Below are 26,083 nucleotides of genomic sequence, written 5' to 3'. Positions count from 1 at the left end.
ACGTCATGATTACGCTTAATTACACAGAACTGCTTAATCCAGTTCCTGACAAAAGTTCCCAACCCTTTACTAGTAATGCAATAAAACTGCTGTAACTGTCATTTACACAAAAAAAACAATGAAGCGGACAAAATGTTACATTACGTTAAGAGTATTAATAATCACTATTGTAACTACTGTACAACATTTACACAGAAAATATTAACACGTACATTTTTTAAGGAACAATATTTCCTCATCTCCCCTTGGCGTTTACAAAGACTTTATTATATTGTGTGATAAAAAAAGAAACAACATGAACAAGTGAAGCATACAGATATAAGTCCAAATATAATAATTCACACTGTAAACAAAACTTCTCTGCTACTTTTTATGAGCATATGCATCTCCGCTAGCACTAATTATTCTGACATATGTACAGTGCCTGCACAATTTTGCCCTGACAAAAGTTCCCAACCCTTTACTAGTAATGCATCATTTACACAAAAAAACAATGAAGCGGACAAAATGTTACATTACGTTAAGAGTATTAATAATCACTATTGTAACTACTGTACAACATTTACACAGAAAATATTAACACGTACATTTTTTAAGGAACAATATTTCCTCATCTCCCCTTGGCGTTTACAAAGACTTTATTATATTGTGTGATAAAAAAAGAAACAACATGAACAAGTGAAGCATACAGATATAAGTCCAAATATAATAATTCACACTGTAAACAAAACTTCTCTGCTACTTTTTATGAGCATATGCATCTCCGCTAGCACTAATTATTCTGACATATGTACAGTGCCTGCACAATTTTGAGCAACTAACAGTTAAATGGTGTTAACATTTTTTTTCAATATCAGTGCAGTGATACTCAATTCCACTGAGATCCAAGCCTAAATTCAATACTGATTTAATTTACCATTTATTAATGTCTTGTTATGGTACATTTGTAAAATGAACACCCAAAAATGATATTATCTTAAAGTTCTCTGAAAATAACCCCTCAATGCATTAGTGTATCAATAAAGACATAACTTTACACTGAACTGGACAAGTGAGGTGACTGTGTTGATGTGGCTTGTCCTCAGCAATATTCTGTAACATCATTAAAAGAAGAAGGACAGCTAGAGACAGTCTTGAAGTTATTCTGGATCTGTGCTAGATGCAGTGAATTTGTTAGCAAAGCTATAAAAATGAGTGGGGAAAAAAAAACAATGCTGAGACTCCAGACTCAAGGCTAAACTTGAAGCTTGATGTACTAAGCAATCTGCTATCTGCCATCAAGAGTTTTATCACGAGCAATGACTGCCTCATCAAACTTGATCATCAGTGTGGTTCCCTTATGCCAGTGGACAGTGACTTTGGCTGGGAAGCCACTGTGGGTTAGGATAGCCTCCACGATGCCACCAGTGAAGGCTGCACAGTTTAAGGTGCTATTTTCTTTAGGTACTGAAATGTAGGCATTGATCAAAGGCTCCTTTTCAATGATGTAGTATGTTTTGTCATCATCGTTGGCTTGCTCCAGTTTGTCAGCTTCCTTACCAAATAATGCTTTCCATACATTTACCTAGGAAGAAAGAAATAAAGAGTTAACACTATAGGCTATGGGAACTTTAAAGGAGTAGTTCAGCCCAAAATGAAAAAAGGCTGAACATGTACTCACCCTCAGGCCATCCAAGATGTAGATGAGTTTGTTTCTTCATCAGAACAGATTTGGAGAAATGTAGCTTTACAGCTCTTGCTCAACAGTGGGTCCTGTGCAGTGAATGGGTGCCGTCAGAATGAGTACAAACAGCTATAAAGCTGATAAAAACGTCACAATAATCCACAAATAATGACTCCAGTCCATCAGTTAAACAGTCTATAACAGTTCTCAACGAATATATTGGTGGATTTTGATATTTGAGGACAACAGGAGAGAGACTTTTTTTCCACTGGAGGAAGCAATATTACGGATAATAGACTTCTATTTTGGCCAGAAGTGATGGTTAAGACTGCTTAATAATGGAGTTGTTTCTTACAAACACACTTTCTTACAAACATAAGACATTAACTGATGGACTGGAGTTCGGTGGATTACTTATGGATTATTATGATGTTCGTATCAGCAGTTTGGACTCTCATTCTGACGGCACCCATTCACTGCACAGGATTGACTGTTGAGCAAGTGATGCTAACTTTCTCCAAATCGAAAAAAACAAACTCATCTTTGATTCAGCAGGTTTCAATTTTTAGGTGAACTGTTCCAAGAATGATCTACACTCTGCAAACAAATAAACAGCAATACCTTAATAAAGAGAAGTATGTTCAAAACTTTGGTCTCTCTTTTTCCGTTTTTCTCCCTCATCACAAGAACATCCAGAAGGCTGGCTCCAACCCCTTGACCCATGTCAGCCAGCCGGGCCTGGAGCTCCGACACCGAGTACACCCGGCTCTGGCAGTACTGCACCATCTCCGAGAAGAGCAGCGCGAACGCACTCACGCTCACCTCCGTCTTGGGGCGCGTGAGCGAGCGCTCGAGGATCGCGGATTTGCCTCGCGTGAAGCGCACCTCCATTGCGTCCACACCGAAACCGAATCACAATGTGAGTCAAAGAATGAAGTGCCTGAGTCCTGCAATATAAACAGCTTTGAGTTATAAACCAGCATATTATAATTTGCAGAAAAATAGTTGTTGTCAGTTGTCCTCATTGATTTGGCATTCAATGTAGGTCTCACGGCTTATCATGTAACGTTAGGTCTCTGATTACATTATGGGGTTTCCTGATTAAAAAGGGACTGAATAATACGCCGAACGAGCCACCTTGTACAGAAACTAGACAATTATGAAGCAGGCGTCACAATCAAATCATATTTCACTGTGTATTAGCGTTTACCTGGTGTTTTGGGTTTCAGATCCGGATGCGTGAAGCCACGATTAGTGCAAACGCCTGCTGTTCACTTGTGACCGGATATTTTCCATATAAAAGTAGGATGGGACACAGTAATGGTAAATTAAGCACAGTATTGGAGTGGAGTTGTGTAGTCTATCAAATTTACATTTTTAATAATGAATGGAATTTATCCCATCCAAAGTGCACACACACAGCAGTGAACACACACACCCAGAGCAGTGGGCAGCCATTTTTTGCTGTGACGCCCGGGGAGCAGTTGGGGGTTCGGTGCCTTGCTCAAGGGCACCTCAGTCGTGGTATTGAAGGTGGAAGAGAGCGCTGTACATTCACTCCCCCCACCTACAATCCCTGCCGGTACGAGACTCGAACCCGCAACCTTTGGGTTACGAGTCAGACTGTCTAACCATTAGGCCACGACTTTAATTGTTTTATGCCTAAGCAAGTAAAAAAAACAAGAGGAAAATATCTGCTACTGTGGGAAGACAAAAAAATAGGCCTACTTATATTCAAGACAAAATCTATGAAAACAAGCCTTAATAGTTATGCTGTGTTGCTTAAAATTTATCTTGTTTTAAGAATTTTTTTAAATTTATTATTAATTTAAAACATAAGGAATGTCTATATTTGTAATTTTTCTGCATTTGTTTGCAGCTCTTCAGTGGAAACGATTCTCTATCATTGGACATAGTATGGGTGAGTCCGCTTTCTTCCTGCTGTCTTCATTCACTGACAGGTCAAAGTTCTCGTTTGTGTGTGAAAGGTCAGAGGATCTATGTAAACTGTAAGTTAACTGATGATAAATCCTATTATTGTGAAGCTGTTTTACTGTAGTGCTCTGTAAATCCCTTGTTTTTTGTTTCTTTTGTACTTTCCTTCTATGACATAAATATATGTTAGTAGATCAGTAAGAGGGCATTAGAAGGACACTGTGGGATGAGTGCCATAAACCTGACTTCATAACGCTCTACTATATATAGCATCACCACTTCTCTAAATGTCACCCTTATTCACGACCAGATGATGATCCAGTTTGTTGAGTACCTGCAGTATTGTTTTCCAGGATTTGAGGAGCTTAAATTAATTAAAATATATTTTAAAGGGGTCATATGATGCTATTTTAAACATCATTATTTGGTGTAACAGAATATGTTGACATGCTTTAATGTTCAAAAAACACATTATTTTTCAAATACTGTACATTATTGTAGGTTCTGTGTGTGTGTGTGTTTTGAGTCATAACTTTTAATAATTTAAAGGTATTTAGTTGTGGGTAAAGATATAGGAAAACAGACGTGAACGCATTAACACCACCTTGCGCAAATCTATAAACAAAATTAATGCACAGTCTTGGAATAACATAAAATAACTTCAACATAATAATAATAATAATTATTATTAGTAGTAGTAACTTAATAATAATCATAGTTACTGGATAACACTGGAATTTATGTGAAATTACGATAAAAATAACTTTCACAAATAAGTAACAAATATTCATGACGTTCAAATGAGCAGAAGCTGTTTTTGAACTGGGTTAATTATTTGGGATTATTATTTGATGTTTCTTTAACAGGTGGGAATGTGGCAGGAATAGTGAGTATCTGTCATAATTTCTTTCATATTTCTGTAAATGTTGTAGTTGTTTAGTACAGTGTTTCTCAACTGGTTTTGCTTCATGACCCAGATTTGACATAAAGCGACAACCTATCACAGTACTAAAAGGATGCAGTGTAAACAAAAGTGTCTTTAAATTTATTTAATATTAGTGAGCTGTAAAGGTCCAACAGTTTGCAAAATGATTAACTTTTTGCTATCTTCCTGTGCATGAGTATAAGGCTGCCTAGCATTGTTTTTATCTGCTGTCCTTGAATGGATACGTTTTTGGTTTTGCAACAACTGAGAAGCAATGATTTGTTGTGTAAATGTAGCGTGTGATAACAGCTCCTTCTGATTTTCCAGTTTAGTGCCTTGTACCCAGAGATGGTTGATGCCGTAGTTCTCCTGGATACATATGGATTCCTCCCAGCACAAGTGGTAACAATAAATGGAGCATTTAGCTGTAAATCATACAGAAGACTTCTTATTCAACATGCATGCGTCAATAATAACAACATACATGTTTATTTGCCCTTTCTTAGACTGACATGTTTAAGAACATGAGGAAAGGGATAAATGATCAAATCCAGTATGACAACAAGACGGAGGAGAGGAAAGAGAGGGTCTACACATATGAGAAAGCCAAAGAAAGGTGAAGAATGCCTGATATTTACTTGCAAACAAACATGTATAACACATGAGTGTTCTTGTTCGTTTTTTTTTTTTTTTTGTTCTGTATTCTGTTGAGTTTCAACCACGTTCTTTCCCACAATTTTAAGGTCTGTCTGACTTCTAAAAATAGAGAGTTGATGCAGTGCGATTCAGGCAGATGAAGTCTTCTAGTAAAATTGTAATTGTATCATTTATACTTTTTGTCTTTAAATACGTTATAATTTTATTTAAAGGTGGGGTAAGCGATTTTTCAAAAACGCTTTAGAAAACTGATTCGGGCCGAATAGGGCATCACTGATTATAATGAGTTCCATAGTATTTTGTCTCGCTGCGCCACTCGCATCCGGTGTAGACATGGTGTAACATTGGTTTTGCTTTGTTTCACAGAACTAATCGTTGCGTACGTGTGTGGGGCGGAGCTATCAAAATAGGGGCAAGACCCTTTTGGGGTAGGGGCGTGTTTGTTTTGGTGATTTCAAATGTCAACATTGGCTACCAGAAATCGCTTACCCCACCTTTAAAGACTTCATCTGCCTGCATCTCACTGCATGATTAAATTAATTTACAATTCTTATTTTTTATTGAATATTGCTGTTTATTATAAATGATTATAAAAATGGATAAAATCAAGTCACAATAGGGAAGAAAGGGTAATTGCATTTCCTGCCTTTTTAAAACTTTTTTAACGTTTTTCTAAATTTCTCTTTAACAACATTTTTGACATTTTTAAGTTTTGATTTATCATTTGTCCACCTTATATTGATTGCAAAGTTGAATTTTCAGCATCATTACTCCAGTTTTCAGTGTCACATGATCATTCAGAAATCATTCTAATATGCCGATTTAATGCTCAAGAAACAGTTTATTGTTATATATGTTGAAAACAGTTGTGCTGCTTAATATTTTTCTGTAAACCATGATGTATTTTTTTCAGGATTGTTTGATGAATAAAAAAAATCACATTTATTATTATTGTCCTCTTTCAGGTTGAAGGCTGCAAACCCCTCCCTTTCCGATCAGTCTGCAGACATTCTGTTAGAGCGAGCGGTCAGAGAAGTTGAGGGAGGTAAGACATACAGCAATTGCACACTTATTCTATGGACCCAGATTTTTCTCACTTTTTCTCTAAATTGCTTCCTTTCTCTTGAAGCATTTGTATTCACCAGAGATTTCAGGATCAACCTGGTGAGCTTTCAGTATATTTATTCATCCCTTTACATTCTAGTTTATTCACGATAACAAGACTTCAGATTTAGTATGACTGTTTGACCCATATTCATCTGTGACAGATCTTCCAAAAACTCATATTATCATATACAGTGGTTTATTCCTTTTTTTGTCATGGTTTCTGCTATACAAATGTTTTGTGTTTAGGAAGGAATGTATAAAAACACACTATACACATCATGATAAATGTTCGTTCCTTCATATTTAAATATCTCTCTTTTTTTGCCAACTGGTGATATTTGGTTTTGTTTCAGAAAAACGTTGTGAATAATAATATGGAACAATGCCTCCACATGATGTCACTAGTTAAAGCCCCAGTGATGATACTGCTGTGAGTTCACAGTTTTTCACAGTTTTCATAATGTTCAGGAGAAGCACTGTGCACATTTAAGCACAATGCTGAAAATTAGAGATGCACCATTATTCAAATTCTTTATAGTACTGAAAAGAAGATAATTATTTTCATGTTATGGCCAGAAACCATAATAGTTCTAAATAATATGTCTAAATAGTTTCAAAATAAAAAACTGAAAATTTAAAAATTTGTCATTTTAAATGTTAAAAGTCAGTTTAGGTATCATAACCTTATAATGTACAGTATGAAAAATATAATGGCCTACAAAAGCATTAAGTCAAATTTAAAATGCCTGAATGTCACTGTATTAGAAAATAAGATATGTATATTTTACTATTGTTATAAACTCATCATATTATCCATACACTATCAGACTGCTTTTGTGTCCTGTGACATACGTTGCCTCACTGTTTCAAAATCAAAGATGTGTCTTTCTTCAGGGCAAAAGACGGCCTGTTCAAAACCTTTATTCTACCTGATGGATATGTTGATATGATTCTGAAGGGCTGGACTGATCAAAAAGTGAGATGTGCGCACATACTCACAAACATAAGTGCAAAATGTCTGTCTGGAATGGTATTATCTAGAAATATCTTTCTCACTCTTCTGCAGGCCACCATTGTTGATGTAGAAGGGGATCATCATATTCACCTCAACAAACCTGAGTCCGTGGCCTCCATAATCACTGATTTTCTTCAGTCACACAGTCCTGACAAAACAGAGAGTGAATCTAACAATAACCAGTCTTCCAAATTATAGCACACACATGCTGATTCAAATAATGAAGTAGTCTGTACTGATTCAAGATACTCATACCATTCACCAGTTCTTGATAATGTGATACTTTAAGCATCACAAACCAATTTAAAATAAAAAATTTTTTCCAAAAGGTGTTTATTAGAAAACGTTCAGAACATTTGTCTTCCATTTTTAACGAGAGGTTTAGTCCCTGCTGTTGGAAATCTCTGTCACAGAGGACACAGGACCTAGGGTGACCATACCGGCTATTTTTATGGGATGCGCCCTAGCCAGGATTTCTATATTGCCTAAAATATCCAGGTTTTGGCTGTTAGCACTGTGCAGATCGATCGTTGTATGACATTATTTCACGAGAGCTATATGCTTATGCTTTCAAATCGCTCTCGCTGTACTTTGGTGTCATACAATGATTGGTGCGCAACTTCAAGTCGAACAAACACGTGCACGTATTTACATCGCTTTGATCGTTCTCACCTTCTTGCGCGATGCGCCACGATTGCTCGATTATGTACAATACCTGCATGTTATTAGGTCAAGCGAATTTGGATGTTTTAGGCAATATAAAAATCCTGGCCAGGATGTGTCCCGTTTAAATGGCACATATGGCCACCCTATACAGTGGACCATGTTATATTGGCAAAATACAAATGCTGCTGACAAACATTGATTATAGTGTTGGAAAAAAAATCGGTTTAGTGCTGAGTCGCTTTTATGCATTACCAGATTTAATCCGCTCAAAGAGAAGCTGGCTATATGTGATGCACATAAAAGGTTTTTAGAAACGTCTGTTAATGTTAATAAGTATTAACTAAAACATCTGTTCATTTTTACTTTTGTTGTGATGAAGAAAAACTAAAGATTAAAGTATATAATAAAATGTGTCATTTGAGTGTTTTTTTTTTTTTGTTTTTTTTTTGTGCAAATATTGGGGCAAATAATAGATCTGTAACTATAAATTCCAAAGCTACAAAAGTATTTAGACAATTAAATCAGGTTTTAAAAGGAATTAATGTACAGTTCAAACTTTTATGGTCATTAAGAATTTATGTTTTTGAAAGGTGCTTTTATGCATATAGTAATAAAAACAGTAATCACAGTATTAAAACAATAATATTGGGAAATATTACTATTTAAATGAACTCCTTTCTGTATTTTATGATATTTTAAAATGATGGCAAAGCTGAATTTTCAGCATCATTACTCCAGTCTTCAGTATCAAATGATCCTTCACAAATCATTCTGATATGCTCATTTGCTGCTCAAGAAACATTATTATCAATACTGAAAAGAGTTGCACTTTTTTCAGAATTGTTAGATGAAGAGAAAGTACAAAAGAACAGCATTAATTTAAAATCTTTTGTAACATTATAAATGCTTTGGCTGTCACTCTTGACCAATTTAATGCATCCTTGCTGTATTAATTAGTTTTATTAAAAAAAAAAAAAACGTACTGACCCCTGACCTACTATATCTCTATATATATATATATATATATATATATTGTGTGCTCGACTGTGTGTTTTTGCATCGTTGTATTTGTGAATGTGCAGATTGCTCTGAATATGTGTCTGTGTGTTTGATTTCCTTCAGGCTTTGCTGAAAGCTGCACATCTTGCATTTGTCTTGCGCTCATATGTAGGTCAGTGCTGCTCAGTCTCGAATGTCAGGCAAAACTATCAATAGCATGATACTCTAAAGACCAACAACTGTGTAATGGGAGCTATTGTGATGAGATTGTATTTGTGTGTGATTGTGTTTATAAATATGCTTTATTTATATTCAGTCAAGCATTGCTCACCTCAAGCTATATAAGAGTCATGTAGCAGCTCCCAAGTTTCTTTGTGTGTGTGTGCATGTTTATGAGGACACAAATTTGTTTTCTGTAAGGGGTAGGTGTAGTGTTGGTGTAGGGCAAAAGAAAATAGAGTTTGTACTGTATAAAAACCATTACACCTATGGAGATTTTAAAGAGATGTTGATGGCCAAACTGTTTTGGTTCCCATTGACTTACAATGTATTTTTTTTTAAATGATGGACGTCAATGGGAACGGAAACTTAGTTACCAACATTCTTCAAAATATCTTCTTCTGTGTTTCCATAAAATTAATATGAATAGTCTCATTACAGATAATGACATGCCAAATTTGATAATGCATATGTTGTAAAATGAGATTTAAAAGCTATGTGAGTATATGAACCATTTTTATGATCCTTTTTGTTATATTTACTGCTTCAATGTTCTAGGTCACTATTCATTATGCAAAAGAACAGCATGAACATTCTGTTAAATTTCTTCTTTTGTGTTCCACAGAAGAAAGTAAGTCATACAGGTTTAAAACCTAAATAATGACAGAACTGTGAACTATCCTTGATGTGTGCGTTGCTGTAGGTTATTTGAACCTTTTGGGGATGTGAAAACATTTATACAAAATAACATTCCTCCTAAAAACTCCCTCGAATTTCCAATGACAATTGCCATGTTCCAGTTTAACTTGAAATTATTAGGAATGTGAGAGCAAGACTGAGAAGAAAGGGTTACAAAAAATTATGTAACTTCTGCTCTGACCCTTTCCTCGTCAGAGATGTCTCCATGGTTACCCCCCTCCCAACTGGAATGGGATGGTACAGCTTTGACAAGGAGAGCACGAAAGCAAGGGTGCGAGAAAAGCCCTCATTCCATAGCATTGAATAAAATAAAATGTCTTTGTCCACATAGCTTCACCAGTGGCTTCGTTGTTCAGCATTTTAATTAGACTATTCTATCTGCTCAGCCTGGGTTTGAGACTTTAAACCCAAAACTACAGCGCCAGTTCAAAGACAATCAAGGAAAGACTGCAGGTATGTAGAGACACATGATACATATGTGCATGTGTGGAAGTGATGTTTAATGGCATGCTGGAGAAGTATGATTCATTTTTTGTGTATTTCATCTAAGTCATTTCATTGTAAACTGTTAAGTATGAGTGACAGTATGGTCATATTTTGATATGGATCATGCAGCATTTTATATACTGCAGTGCACAGGAGCGTTCTCATTTAGAGAATAATGCAACTGTCTCTCTGTTTCCCTCTTTCTGTACTTTTGAGATCACACAATGCCCTGGATGTTTCTGGACTGGTTCGTCCCCGTCTATCTGCTGGTCTCGGTCCTGGTCCTGGCTGGTTTCGGAGCGTGTCTGTATTTTCTGGAGCCGGGTCTTCAGGATGCCCACAAGTGGAGCAACAAGTCACTGAGGCACCAGCCGCTGGCTCCCATAAGGCAAACACACTGTAGAGATGACGACAGCAACACCTTGTTATGATGGGACATGTGGGGACGCTGCAATGAGACGTTTGTGCCAAATCATATATTGATGCCACTTTATCAAAATCCATTGTCTTTTAACAGGGTTTCTGTAGTTATATACAATGATCTGCAATTGGATTACAAGACAAAACAGCATAATACACTGCAGAACTCAATTCATTTATACTTATAAAGATTATTATTTGCATTACATTTTGTAATCTCAACATAATTGGATGTATTCCATGTACTATTTCAAGACTAACTATGAAAACTGCCTCTACTGTAGTGGTTCACAACTAGGGGTCCAGAACCCACTAGGGGACTTAAAATTACTTAAATTAATATATTATTATAAACACAATTAAAGGGATCGTTCACACAAAAAAAAGTTCACACCCTCATGTCGTTCCAAACCTGTAAGACCTCCGTACATCTTCGGAACACTAATTAAATTAAATAATTTTTGATGAATTCTGAGAGCTCTCTGACCCTCCCGTAGACAACAATGTAATTAACACGATCAAGGTCCAGAAACGTAGCAAGGACATCGTTAAAATAATCCATGTGACATCAGGGGTTCAACCCTAATTTTACAAAGCTATGAGAATACTTTTTGTACGCAAAGAAAACAAAAATAACGACTTTATTCAACAATTTGTCTCCTCCGCGTCACCCTATAGCTCCATTTTGGAGAGTATGCACTGAACGTAAATGGCGTATGTGGTGTACACCGTGTGGTGCGGCTGACACAGAACAGCATACGGCGTTAGCGTTCAGTGGATACACTCCAAAATGGAGCTATAGGGTGTCGAATTGTTGAATAAAGTCGTTATTTTTGTTTTCTTTTCATACAAAAATTATACAGTACAAAAAGTATTCTCATAGCTTTGTAAAATTAGGGTTGAACCCCTGATGTCACATGGATTATTTTAACGATGTCCTTGCTACGTTTCTGGACCTTGATCGTGTTAATTACATTGCTGTCTATGGGAGGGTCAGAGAGCTCTCAGAATTCATCACCGTTAGCGTTCAGTGGATACACTCCAAAATGGAGCTATAGGGTGTCGAATTGTTGAATAAAGTTGTTATTATTGTTTTCTTTTCATACAAAAATTATACAGTACAAAAAGTATTCTCATAGCTTTGTAAAATTAGGGTTGAACCCCTGATGTCACATGGATTATTTTAACGATGTCCTTGCTACGTTTCTGGACCTTGATCGTGTTAATTACATTGCTGTCTATGGGAGGGTCAGAGAGCTCTCAGAATTCATCAAAAATATTTTAAATTGTGTTCCGAAGATGAACGGTGTTCTGGTCTTATGGGTTTGGAAGGACACGAGGGTGAGTAATTGATGACAATTTTTATTTTTGGTTGAACCATCCCTTTAATAGTGATGTATTAAAATAACATTGAATTATTACAAATAAAGTATTAATTTAACAAAAACAAAGTATTAATATTAATCTAACTTTTAAAAAATATATTCTTCTTTTTTCCCCCATCTCAGTAACTATTGTTTCTGGTTGTTTCCTAGTTTCTGTGTATACTGGAATAATTATTTACTTTAATTTGCTTTGAAAAAAATTGTGTTGGACAATGGGGGTATTTGTGTCTAAAGCTTGAGAACTGGGATCATAGTATCATATGTAACCGTTATCCAGTGATGCTTCCCACACAACCTCCCACACAAGTTAGCATCAAAGTAAATTCTGGTGACATTTGGCCAAACTGGAGGAACAACCTTGACTTCTGTGTGAAGGGGGTATTGTGTGAAAACACATTACATACAATGAACAAACAAGAGGGAATGTTTCCAGGTCATGACGGTCATGTTCTGGGTGGCATTTTAGAACATGCCTGAAAAATCTGGAAAGCCCATCTCCCAAGATACATGCAGTATACTGTGAATTAAAGAGTAAAGTAGGGAACTCAAACTACTCGGCATGCTATTTGTCATTAGGCATCAAATAATGGTAGAGTGTTCAAGACTTTTATGAATACCGACTAGATTTTAGTTGTATCATCTGTAGTAGATGTTTTAACTTTTGCAATGTCCTTAAGATACAAAAAACACACTGTTCAAATTGTCTTTTTTTGTGGGCTCTTTCTTTTCTGAAGCCCTGGAAGTGTTTATTAGTAGTTTTAGTAGTTATTTTCATGTGCCAGTAGGTTTGTCACTTTGGTCTGATTCACCAATTTCATCAACAAAAAATGCAATTGTCCCTTTAAATTTGGGTTAAAATGGTGTTAAGCTGTTGGTTATAATCATACTTTGGACAATCATATATAATAATGGCAATTGTAATAAAGTGGATAATTGAATAATCAGTTGCAGCATATTTTTTCCCTCTTGGAAATATTACTGTATCATATTAAACACCAAACTGGTGAAGAAATACTTCTCTTCTGCATGTTTTCACTTGATTTAGGAGTTTCACAAATTCTGCCATTTAGCGAGTATGATGTGAAGAGAGTGGGTGAATGAGACAGTGGAGCTTCAGATCAGAAGAATGGAGGGAATGTAAGTCTAGTTCCCACCATTTCTTGATGCACTCTTCCCCCTTCATTCTCTCGCTTCTCTCTTCTAGTAAACAGACCACAGGATCACAGGTCAGTCATATTACATAGCTTCAGAATTTGATGTACTCACTATATGCTTTAGTAGAAAAATCAACCCCTTTTTATGTGTATTCAGTGAAATATTTGTCTTTGGAATCAATTTTACCTACATATTCTGTCTATGTTCTTTTTATTTACAGTGAAATCTCAAACTTTTGCTCACTTTTTTTTTATGAATTGTTATAGGCTGTGTTATGTACTGCAATGAACCCAAGGGACCTAGATCAATCTGGAAACATGTTACCTATTGGATCTCCCCTCAACTCCCCCTTTCTGTCCTCAGCAAGACTCTCCCCATGTCTTATCCCTCTTTCTCCTTTCCGTCTGTCACGGTGCGTGCGGGGAGATGAAGCGAGGACTCAATCGCTGGAGAAAGGGCACTTTATTTTAGTCATAAAAAATGAAACAAAAACAAACTCAAACCACCCCGAGGGGGAAAAACAGACAGGCAGAGCTAAAGCTGCACACATGCAGACACGAAACACACACAATGAGAAATGACGGATCAGCACAGGACGGCAGACACAAGGAGAATAAATAGGAACCAAACGAGGGAGACACAGGTGGAGCAACTAAAACAATAACGAGGTAACAAGAGGGGAGGGGCCAGACAATAGACAGGAGAGAGCACATGGCAACAGACAAACACAACACAAGCCATGTGCTCCCAGAACACAGTCATCTGGTGGCCCTCCTGGGCACACCGGCTGAAGACTGTGACAGAACCCCCCCCTTAAGGAGCGGATTCCAGACGCTCCACGAGCAATCCCGGAGGGAGGCGGAACGGAGGTGGTTGCTAAAAATTTTCCAGGATAGTAGAATAGCATACATGAGTTTCAGATAAAACCATGTTACTTGGTGACTCATAATATACAAATCAGTGGCTGCCATCACTTTAAGATTCACAAAAAGCAAGTAGAGTCCTCCCTCTCTGTTGTAAACAACAATGCTGTCAATTCATGCGTGATTTTGCTAAAGTGTATATGTTGTCTTGTCACAGAAACCGTTTTTTTGCACAGACTGATCCTTTTGCTTCATAAGACCTTAAAATATTTCAAGAGGACATTCCAATCAACCAATCCCATTAAGGCAGTGTGAGGCTTCATTAAAGGAGCAGTTCTCCCTGAGATATTAATTCTGTCATCATTTAGATACCATCATGTCATTTCAAACACTTTCTTTCGAACATATTAAGAGATATTAAGTAGGATGTTCATGCTTCTCTTTACCACACAGTGAAAGTAAGTAGTAGCCAAAGGTATACTGAACATATACTGTACATCATTTTTTTAAATGCACAATTGTGTTGAAATTTTATATTTTTGATAATATGGTTATCACTGTCAGTCATCTCAGATTTTGTGAATGATAATTTAGTTTATTCACTTTTGCATTTAAATGCACCTGCATTAAAAATAAAGGTTTCATGTGTTTTCTGCGGAATAAAATGTATTATTATTTTTAATTTTTTGGTTGTTTGGCTCTGCATGTTTGTGTAGCCAAATGTAGCACCGATGAACACATGGAAATCTAAAAAAGATAATCTGAGCAGGGGAAGTCGTTGTTTGTAGTAATTGGAAACATTGATATTTTTTAATTAATAATGTTACACAAGCTGACAAGTTGTAAGCTCTGAACCTCTGTGTATGAAACATATTCAAAGCTTTAGAGAGCTGAAAATGTTGTTAATTTGGCGACACATCCTTGAAAATAAAATTCAGCAAAGCACTGCAATGAAATGACCCTTTACAATAGATAACATGGTTACACTTTATTTTGATAGTCCACTTTAGACATTCTATTAACTATAAGTAACTTTGTAACTACATGTCAACTCTCATTAATTTGCAACTACATGTCTACTAACTCTCAGAGTAGACTGTTAGGGTAGGTTTAGGGTTTGTAGAATAAGTTGACAAAGAAAGTGTTAGAAGATATTAAGCAGACAGTCTACTAATACTCTACTAACTGCTAGTTGACATTTAGTTGCAAAGTTACTTACTCTTAATAGAATGTCTAAAGTGGACTATCGAAATAAAGTGTTACCGATAACATTATATAACGAACTCACGCTACAGTTTGAAATTTGCATGGTTACCTGAAATAATCCTTTTCTGAGTCTGATGTTACAAAGCGGCCCATTAGAATATCAATAAAATAATTCCCGCCTTCAGAAATTAGAATGGTTGGGGGGTGGGAAGGGGTGAGAATGCTTGGTTGGTTGAGTACATCAGACGAGACGACGAAGAAGAAGTGCTGCTGCAGAGATCAGAGAAAACGAAGAAGAAGAGCTGCTGTGCTGTAGCGTTTCGGCATGAGGCGGACGCACACTGGACGAGAAGCGTAGCGCCGTGTCTAGAACAATTCTTACAAGTACAACACGACGTAGCTGGGCGCTGCTGACAGATGCCGAACGGTGCCGCCGGTGTGTGTACACTCATAGAAAATAATGTGTTCGAACTTTAAAGACGTGGTGCGACGCAATGCTGCACTTCTCGTCCAGTGTGCAACTGCCTGAAACGCTGTTTTTTTCACATCCGTGCCCAAACGTCTCTGTTTGGGCTTCCGAAAGTGGATGATGTCAGGAAACAGTGGTTGCAGTTTATTTTTAACTCTGTTCCTGAGCATTATAACCCCGATTTGCTATTGTCTGCTGCGCGTTTTACCGAGGACAGCTTCCACAACATGAGGGAGTACAGTGCCAGATTCGCTAAAAAGCTTTTGTTGAAAGACGGAGCAAGGGGCGTGGCAGTACTGAAACACCGTGTAAGCTGTTCGCCAGTCACAACGCACTGGGATAGCAAACCATTCAGAATACATTTTGTTTTTTGGAAGGCGAACCTTCATCAAACCCAGAACTAATTGAGCCGTTTGTGCCAGGCTTGGGAGAAAGGTACTTTAATAATGTAAATTATGTGAAAAAGAATGCGTTTTTCGAACCACCAAGCATGAGAGCATGTTCTAGTACACCCCCAAAACAAAATCAAGACTTTGTAAAAGAGCATAATAGGACCCCTTTAAAACTGTGCATGCATGTAATATATTTTATATGAGTCACATTTAAGAACATGTCTCTGAAATGGTTTTCAAAACTGTCCTGGAGCACCCCACCCTCATCTAACACACACGATTTAACTCGTCAGCTCATTAATAGAGAGGTCAAAAGAGTTGGGTTCATAATGGGTTTATGTTAAGATTGTTTTAAGTTCACTTAAATTATAAGTATTTTTTAAAGTCTAATACATGTTAAAATTGATAGCTCTGAATTATACTGTAATGTTGAATGGCTAGTCATGTTTAACAGTCAATTGTTAAAATTAGGGGGGGGGGTGTTATATTGGTATCATTGATACTGGCCTTCAGTCATAAAAAAAGATGCCAATAAACAAATATTTAAAAAATATACTGTCTTTATGTTATTTGTACAGTCATTTGAAGACTGAATGTGAAATTATTGTAATATAAAAGTATATTTAAAAACTTAATATTAGGTAAGATTAATCGCAAGTGTAGGTAGACCTCATTAAGAAACATGAACAGGCGTATAGTATTATTTTAGATGTCATAGGAATGATGTTTACCACGACACTGACAGTGAATAAAACAGCCCACTCATGCTGCAAGAAACCATTAGGTCTTCTTGAGTGGAGGAGGGGATGTACAGTATATGCATAGCTGTTATCAGAATCAGAATCAGAATGAACTTTATTGCCAGGTATGTTTACACACACGAGGAATAAATTTAGTGACAGAAGCTCCACAGTGCAACAGAATGACAGTGACAAGACAGGACACAGATAATATAAAGAATAATATACAAATATACAAAATAGACAATGTACAAAATAGCAAAAACACAATATATAATATAGACAATTATATGTACAGGTATGGTATGTGAAAATTTGAAATGTAAAACAATATATGTGTTAAATAAATAAATGTATAATAGTGTTGTGTGTTCCATGTATATTGTCAAGTGTTCATAAGATGGATTGCCTGAGGGAAGAAACTGTTCCTGTGTCTGGCCATTCTGATGCACAGTGCTCTGTAGCGTCGACCAGATGGCTACAGTCCAAAGAGGGAGTGTGCTGGATGTGATGGGTCCAGAGTGATTTTGCTAGCCCTTTTGCTCACTCTGGATGAGTACAGGTCTTGGAGAGTAGGGAGGGTTGTACCAATGATTCGCTCAGCAGTCCGGACTATCCGATGTAGTCTTCTGAGGTCAGATTTGGTAGCTGAGCTGAACCTGACAGTTATTGAAGTGCAGAGGATGGATTCAATGATTCAAATTCCTCAGCTGGCAAAGGAAGTACAACCTCTGCTATGCCTTTTTAACAATGGACTCAATGTGAGTGTCCCACTTCAGGTCCTGAGAGATTGTCGTGCCCAGGAACCTGAATGTCTCCACTGTTGTTACAGTGCTGTCCATGATGGTGAGTGGGGGGAGAGCACGGGGGTTTTTAGAGGTGCATTCATTGGTGTAGAAGGAGAAGAGCAGTGGGGAGAGGACGGGGTGCTGGATGAGAATTTTCCTAGCTTTACTAGCTGCTGCCTGTCTGTCAGGAAGCTGGTGATCCACTGACAGACAGAGGTGGGCACGGATAGCTGAGTTAGTTTGGACAGGAGGAGGGTTGGAATGATGGTGTTGAAAGCCGAGGTGAAATCCACAAACAGGATCCTCACATAAGACCCTGGTCTGTCCAGATGCTGCAGGATGTAGTGCAGTCCCATGTTGACTGTGTCATCGACAGACCTGTTTGCTCTGTAGGCAAACTGCAGGGGGTCCAGTGATGTCCTTCAGATAAGCCAAAACCATTCTTTCAAATGATTTCATGGCCACAGACATTAAAGCCACAGGTCTGTAGTCATTAAATCCAGTAATTTTGGGTTTATTTGGGAAGGGGAGATGATGGTGGAGCGTTTGAAGCATGAGGGGACTTCGCACAGCTCCAGTGTTCTGTTGAAGATCTGTGTGAAATGGGAGTCATCTGGTCAGCACAAGTTTTCAGACAGGCTGGTGTCACATCATCTAGACCTGGTGCCTTCCTTCTCTTGTTCTTTCTGAAGACCTGACGCACATCATCTTCACTGATCTGAAGTGCAGGAGTGGGGGAGAGGGGGGTTGCAGGAGGTGTGAATGGTGTTTTTTCAAACCTGCAGTAAAACTCGTTCAGATCGTCTGTCAGTTGTTAATTCTCCACAGTGCTGGGGGATGGTCTCTTGTAATTGGTGATGTCTTTCAGACCTTTCCACAATGAAGCAGGGTCACAGGAAGATAACTGGTTCCTTAGCTTTCCAGAATAATTCCTTTTTGCCACTCTGATCTCCTTTTCCAGTGTGTATTTGGCCTGTTTATACAAGACTCTGTCCCCATTCCTGCGAGCATCTTCTTTGGCCTGATGGAGCTGTCTGAGTTTTGCAGTGAACCATGGATTGTCATTGTTGTAGGTTAACCCTTTCAGTGGTGAGTTTAAAATATTCTAGCTGCCCCCCAGAGTGAGTTTTTTTAAGGTGACCTTTATTTTAGAACGTTTCCCCTTACTGTTTCCATGGCGACACGTCATGATTGTCATGTGACACACCGCGGCCACAATAACACTGTATGACAGATGGATCACTTTTATTTCGCTTTTCCTTTTTTATTAAATATATTCACAAACTTGCATACCATGTCATGAACAATCTGATATTCCGATTCACAAATATGTGTAAATGAGTGTGTTTTGTCGTTTAAAAACCTTTCTAAATGATTTTGATCGTGATCTGTATGTGAGATGGGCACCGCCATCTTTGTTCGCGCTGGAGTTCAGAGAGTCCTGTCAGTCGGATTTACAGCACGTGAATTCACCAGTTTCTCCTGAAATACTAAGTAATAAGTGGCCAGTGAACTGGGTGAAGAATAGAGTGAACTTTATAGTTACTTACACTATGTGTATCTGATATGAATAAAACACATCTGCAAATTAAATTTGAATGGTTTGTTATTGTTGCTTCCATAGACATATCTGTGTATTTTACAAACTCTAAATGTATTGTTTTACTAGTACTTATGTGTATTTAAATGTCTGAAACCTAAAACACACGGGTGGTTATATATCTGGTTAAAAACACTGCATAGTTGTGATAATATGACAAGCACAGTGCACTTCTCCCTCTGGCTCAGCGCTAGCTAAAGCGCAAAAGCACAGTTTGAATTTTGCAGTTATGTGACGTCACTGAACGTTCTAAATCCCATATGTGGGACCGTACTCCCAGGGGCATGGAAATAAAAATTCCATATGTGGGACCGTACCGCTCAAAGGGTTAAATGAGTCCTGGTAGGAATGCACATGTCTTCACAGAAAATGATATATGAAGCTACAGTCTCTGTGAGCTCGTCCAGATCGGTGGCAGCAGCTTCAAAAACACTCCAATCAGTGCAGTCGAAGCAGGCTTGTAAATCCCGCTCTGCTTCATTAGTCCATCTTTTTACAGTCCTTAATACAGGTTTAGCTGATTTCAGTTTCTGCCTGTAGGTTGGTATAAGATGAACCAAACAGTGATCAGAGAGCCCAAAGCTGCCCGTGGGACAGAGTGATATGCATCCTTTATTGTGGTGTAACAGTGATCCAATATATTGCTGTCTCTGGTGGGGCATGTAACATGTTGTCTATATTTTGGTAGTTCACGGGAGAGATTTGCTTTATTAAAGTCCCAGAGAATGAATAAAGCAGGGTCTGGGTGTTGTTGCTCTGTCTCTGTGATCAGATCAGCGAGTTCCTGTAAAGCCAGGCTCACATGCGCTTGTGGAGGAATGTAAACACTCACGAGAATGAATGAGTGAAACTCCCGTGGGGAGTAGAAAGGCTTACAGTTAATGAAGAGCACTTCTAGATCGGGACAGCACATCGTTTTTAACACAGTTACATCTGTACACCACCTCTCATTGATGTAAAAGCACGTCCCGCCACCGCAATTTCCCCTTTGATTCTGCATCGCGGTCTGCTCTGAACAGCTGGAAGCTTGGCAGATGTAGCGCTGGAATGGCGTCATTCAGCCAGGTTTCCTTAAAACACAGAGCAGCAGAGTTTGAAAAATCCTTGTTTGTCCGGGAGAGCAAAATAAGTTTGTCCGTTTTGTGGGGTAACAGAACATAGATTCACCAGATGGATGCTAGGCAACAGCATTCGAAATCCGCACTGTCTGAGCTACACGAGTGCGCCAGCTCGTTTCCCCCATCTGCGCGTCCTGAAGCGTTTGATCAGCGCCACTGCTCCACCAACTACAATGTTCAGCAAAACGTCTGAATAATCGAAATACAGTAGAAGATTTTGTGGTGTGTTCTGCCGAATGCTCAGCAGTACATCCCTGGCAAAACTGACCGCGTTTGAGAAACAAAAGGCAGGAAAAACGAACAAAAACATTATAAACACTGGAGAGCCAAGCACTGAGGCGGCCGTCTGCATGCCGTCTGAGTGCCATCTTGTTCATCACTTTATATTTACACTGTAAAAACACTGGGAATTTACAGTATTTTCCTGAGTACTTAGCTATACTTAGCTATAGTTTCACTGTATTTTTTTACAGTAGTACAACACAAGAACAGTGAACAAGAACCATCATGTCATCATCAATAATCTGATATACTCATAAATCCTAATTAGTGCTTGTTTCATATGTAGATTCAGTCACATTCAACAGCTGTTGAATAAGTGTTGCATCCACATTCACAAAAAAATTATAAAATACATAAATAATCAAATAAATAAAATAAAATAAAAATAAATAAATTATTTTGTGAGACCCAAGAACATTAAATTGGAACCGGTCCTGAATAAGAACCCTACCATAATTATCCCACAGCACAATGTGGGTATTATTTTATAGTAGACCTGATTAATTGAACAGTAAAATAAATTATATATATATATATATATATATATATATATATATATATATATATATATATATATATATATATATAAGCTCAAATTTGGAGGAGCCAGCCGTCTTCATCTTGACACCGTGTCACTCCTGGATAATCGAAAAAGAGGCGGGAGCTGGTTGCTGAAACCACGCCCACTCGACGGCAATCCACCTGTCACTCAATTGACCACGCCCTTAATTATGCAGAATTTTAAGGCTTAATATAATTTAAAAATAGTTATAAAAAAAATTCACCCCCCTCACAGTTGTCATGAAGGGCAAAATTAGCTATATAGACCAAAACCACTTTTTGTACCAGGCTGTATACATATTTTATTTCTGCTGTAAAGTTGGGCATTTTAACATGGGGAGTCTATGGGACTTACTCCCTTTTGGAGCCAGCCTCTAGCGGTCAGTCGATGAATTGCAGTTTTAGTCACTTCCTTGTTGGTTTCCCGAAAGAGACCAGAAGGTTGCCGCTTGGGACCAAACCAAATCTCCAGGTTCTCTTATGAGAAACTGGCTGAAAAACATGTGCACCCCTGGTTATAATCTCCTCCCTCAAAGCTCTAGTCGAAATTCAGTGAGTTAAGTTTTGCGCTTTCTCACCCGCTGCTCTCCTGACATTTTCACATCTAGTGATTTAGTCACGGAATGCCAGGAGAAAACAAAATTAGATCCAAGTGCAGTAAGTTTATTAAAATAACAAATAATCCAAAACTAGGCAAAAGGTAAATTCAAAACACAGGGAACAGAAAACACGACGTAACTCAAACAATACTGCAGCAAAGACAGACAGTGAGAGCATGGTATAAGTAGTGATGAAATGATGAGTAAATTGCCAACAGGTGATAATGATCTGAACAAAACCACAAAGCAAAGGACTATGGGAAACGGAGTTCAAAACATGCAACAGAAACAGGAAGAGCGCCCTCAAGTGGCCAATCCAGGGCACCACAACCAGACACTGTGACATTACCCCCCCTCTACGGAGTGGATACCAGACGCTCCACCAGAACACACAAAAGTTCAGGAGGGAGGAGGAATTGAGGCGGACCAGGGGGAGGGACGGCGGGCCAGGACCATACAATGGAAGGGGGCCAGAGGACAGAGATAGACCAGGGCATGAGCACAGAACCGGCAGGGTGAAAGGCCAAGGTGGGGCCAGCAGGATGAACCAGCAAGGCCCCAACCACACAGGAACCCGAGCAGATAAACAGGATGGAGCCGGAGGAATGAGCCAGTGAGGCTCCTGCCAAACAGGAACCAAGGCGGGCAACCAGAGCAGAGCTGGAATCCTGCCAGGCAACACTGGTGGGACAAAAAACCCTCTCAGCGACTCAAGGAAAACTGTAAACAAGAGCAGAGAGAGTTTAGTACCAGCCTCGATGGCTGCAACAGGACAGGCCGATTGATCCACAACGGTCCCTGTGAGCTCCCAGACTGGAGTGAATTCCATAATGAGCTCTGAGAGCTCCTGAACTGGAACAGGCTCCGAATTGGACCTTATGTGCTCCCGGACCGGAGCGGGCTCTGGAGTGGGCTCAGAGGGCTCTTGGACTGGAGCGGGCTCTGGAATAGATCTTGTAAGCTCCCAGATTGGAGCGGGCTCTGGAGTGGACTCTACTGTCCTCCTACTCACCCTCCACCGCTTAGTGGGAGTCTGAAGGGTAGAGGTGGTGAGAAAATCCCTACGGAAGGGTTCTGATTGGCCCGGTATTGCCCACTGACTTCGACCATGGAGATACTTGACGAAGCCCCAGAAGTCTAGAATATCGAGTCCTTCCAGCTCCCACTCGGGCAAAGGATCATCCAGACAGACATTAAGGAAGTCCTTAAGTGCAGCCTCATTATAATTCAGCCCCACCGTAAACGTCCAAGAAGTCTGGACAAAACCACCAACCTCCATTCCCTGCTGCCTCAGAGCCATCAGAGAACGGTGTCAAGCCACTCGCTCCTTCCCTGTGGCAGGAGGGGGAATCTGAATGTCAATGTCCCAATGAAGGCAAAATCAAAACAAACTGCTGGATCTTGTACTGGCTGCAGTATTCTGTCACGGAATGCCAGGAGAAAACAAAATTAGATCCAAGTGCAGTAAATTTATTAAAATAACAAATAATCCAAAACAGAACAAAAACTAGGCAAAAGGTAAATTCAAAACACAGGGAACAGAAAACACGACATAACTCAAACAATACTGCAGCAAAGACAGACAGTGAGAGCATGGTATAAGTAATGATGAAATTATGAGTAAATTGCCAACAGGTGATAATGATCAGAACAAAACGACAAAGCAAAGGACTATGGGAAATGGAGTTCAAAACATCTAACACAGAAACAGGAAGAGTGCCCTCAAGTGGCCAGTCCAGGGCACCACAACCAGACACTGTGACAATTAGCTTAGGGTTTATTTCGACCAAAATTAGAGTCGATGATTGCTGGAACTGCGGAAAGACAAATCCAGACCGTTTTGGCGAGTTTGAACGAAGCTTGCTTTACTATGGTATGCGAGGTAAAATTACCCTTTTTGTCAATGGAGTCTGCTGGGTTTGAAGCGATTGATAAAAGCAGTTTGAGTTTAAACAAAAGGGATATTACATTAAAACAATAATCTTTCTCTAGGAATCACTCTTATAATATTTTCCGATTCGAGCCTGTCACTGACAAAAATAAACACATTTTTAGACATAACATTTACGGTGCGCAAAAATATATAACTAAATTAGTAGTTATATAACTACTAGGCCCGGTTTCACAAACGGGGCTTAGCTGAAGCAAGAACTAGGCCTTAGTTAAATTAAGATAATTAAGCAACTTTTACAAAAATGCCTTAGAAGAAAACATTGCAGGTGTGCATTTTGACACAGAACAATGACACTGACATATTTTAAGATATGTCAGAGCAAGATATTTTCAGTTGAGACAGCACAAACATGAATTTTAGTCAGGGACTAGCTTAAGCCTTGTCTGTGAAACCAGGGGCTAGACTAATATTATTATATTAGTCCGCTTCACGACTGATGGCAGCATCAGTCGCGGTAAATAACTGTACTGGACATCTTTAATTAGTCACTTACTTAGACATGGTTGAGAAATACAGTTTCATTTGCGATGTAAATGTGGTTTTGGGTCAGAGATATTGGTAACGTTACCAGGTTATTAACTATTTAGGCGGGAGACCAGTTCTGTAGCACGGTGATTGATAAAAATGATGATAATAAAACATATGATTAGTGGTCATTTTATCAGTTACTAATGATCTATCAGACAACAAAGATAAGTAAAATGCATGCCAAAATCTTCAGCAATGTTAAGCATAATATGATTTTTTTAAATTGTTGGAGTGTATGAAATACACATGTAACGTTATAGGCAACAGTCTATGTGATTTTAGCCCATACATCGTCAACAAGTAGGCTAACACATTATTGAATCAAATGTACTTGATTTGTCCACTTGTCTTTGCACCCTGGGAATGGCACTGCTGTCACAAGGTAGTTTTTTGTAAGTATTATTTAAAGTAATTTCATTTGTATTTACAGTTGAAGTCGAAGAAAACTGTACAGTACAGTTGAAGAAAAGTTTACATACACATTGCATAATTTGCAAAATATTAATTATTTTACCAAAATAAGAGGGATCATACAAAGTGCATGATATTGTTTATTTAGTATTTATCTGATTAAGAAATTTCACATTAAAGTTATTTACATATAGTCCACAAGATAAAATAATAGTTGAATTTATAAAAATGACGCGGTTCAAAAGTAATTCCTAATAATGTGTTCTTACCTGAATGATCCACAGCTGTGTTTTCTTGTTTAGTGATAGTTGTTCATAAGTTCCTTGTTTGTCCTGAACAAACAAGGGACTCATGAACAACTATCACTAAAAAAAAAGCTCATTCAGGTAAAAACACAATATTAAGAATCCCGTGTATTCAAACTTATACTTATCTTATTCAGAAATATCATATTCAGGTCAGTACTAAATAAACAATAACATGAATTTTGTAGGATCCCTCGTATTTTGGTAAAATAATTAACATTTTGTAGATTCTGCAAGGTGTATGTAAACTTTTGACTTCAACTGTATTTATTTATTATTCATCTATGCAGCAGAATTTTCATTCACTATTTTCCCCATGCTGTCTGTTCATCTTTATTGGTGCTGTGGATAACAGGTTTTGTCTTTGTGTGTGTGTTTCATGACTGTGATTCAGTTTCACCACTGATGGGAAGAAATGTACTGGCAGACAGCGAGTGAGCAGAAGATCAGGACAGTGGTGCAGAGTGATGGCCATCAACCCTGCATGTCAACATCTTCATTCAGTCCATACTGATGTTTAAATGGAGGACTTAACAGAGAGGGTCAGTGGCCTGTTTGCCACCACCCACATGCCCTATATTTAGGGGCTATGGTTTTGAGACACTTCTTGTTGTTTTTGCTCATTTTTAAGATAGTTTTAAAATATATCAAGTTCTCTCTTAGGACAGTGATTCCCAATCCAGCCCTCAAGATGCATGTGTTTGTTTCATTTATATTCTTGAACACTTAAAATGCTTTCATGGCTGTAAATTGTTGATGCACTGTACTCTGGGTAGCAAACACAGTACTAAAATATTTTTAAATGTTTTAATAAAAATACATTTGTAAATATGTTTGGATTGCCTTTTGATTTGTAATGTTATTCTGAAGTATAGTAGTATCACAATTTTACTAACTATATGTATGTACTATTCCAACCACACACACACACACACA

At 38.2% G+C, this 26,083-nt stretch overlaps 2 protein-coding genes across 2 annotated transcripts; one reads left to right on the top strand and one right to left on the bottom strand.

Annotated features, from left to right (window-relative positions):
- Positions 1 to 615: 615 nt before the first annotated feature.
- trappc5 (trafficking protein particle complex subunit 5) lies at positions 616 to 2,949 on the bottom strand. Its single transcript, XM_016246385.1, has 3 exons — positions 2,874 to 2,949; positions 2,285 to 2,610; positions 616 to 1,564 (listed from the first exon to the last, which is right to left on the bottom strand). The coding sequence occupies exons 2-3, from the start codon at positions 2,552 to 2,554 to the stop codon at positions 1,268 to 1,270; spliced, it is 567 nt and encodes a 188-aa protein (XP_016101871.1). The 5' UTR covers positions 2,555 to 2,610; positions 2,874 to 2,949; the 3' UTR covers positions 616 to 1,267.
- A 575-nt stretch (positions 2,950 to 3,524) lies between these two features.
- On the top strand, positions 3,525 to 7,835 carry LOC107561867 (serine hydrolase-like protein). The gene is made up of 9 exons (XM_016246381.1): positions 3,525 to 3,584; positions 4,465 to 4,484; positions 4,851 to 4,925; positions 5,030 to 5,139; positions 6,146 to 6,225; positions 6,310 to 6,344; positions 6,641 to 6,717; positions 7,182 to 7,263; positions 7,354 to 7,835. The coding sequence occupies exons 1-9, from the start codon at positions 3,581 to 3,583 to the stop codon at positions 7,498 to 7,500; spliced, it is 630 nt and encodes a 209-aa protein (XP_016101867.1). The 5' UTR covers positions 3,525 to 3,580; the 3' UTR covers positions 7,501 to 7,835.
- The last annotated feature ends 18,248 nt before the right edge of the window (positions 7,836 to 26,083 follow it).

Source organism: Sinocyclocheilus grahami, unplaced genomic scaffold (assembly GCF_001515645.1).
Source record: "Sinocyclocheilus grahami isolate Dianchi unplaced genomic scaffold, SAMN03320097.WGS_v1.1 scaffold795.1, whole genome shotgun sequence".
NCBI classification, from domain to species: domain Eukaryota; kingdom Metazoa; phylum Chordata; class Actinopteri; order Cypriniformes; family Cyprinidae; genus Sinocyclocheilus; species Sinocyclocheilus grahami.
Note: the sequence above shows the minus strand (reverse complement) of the source record. Positions and strands in the feature narration are given on the sequence as shown.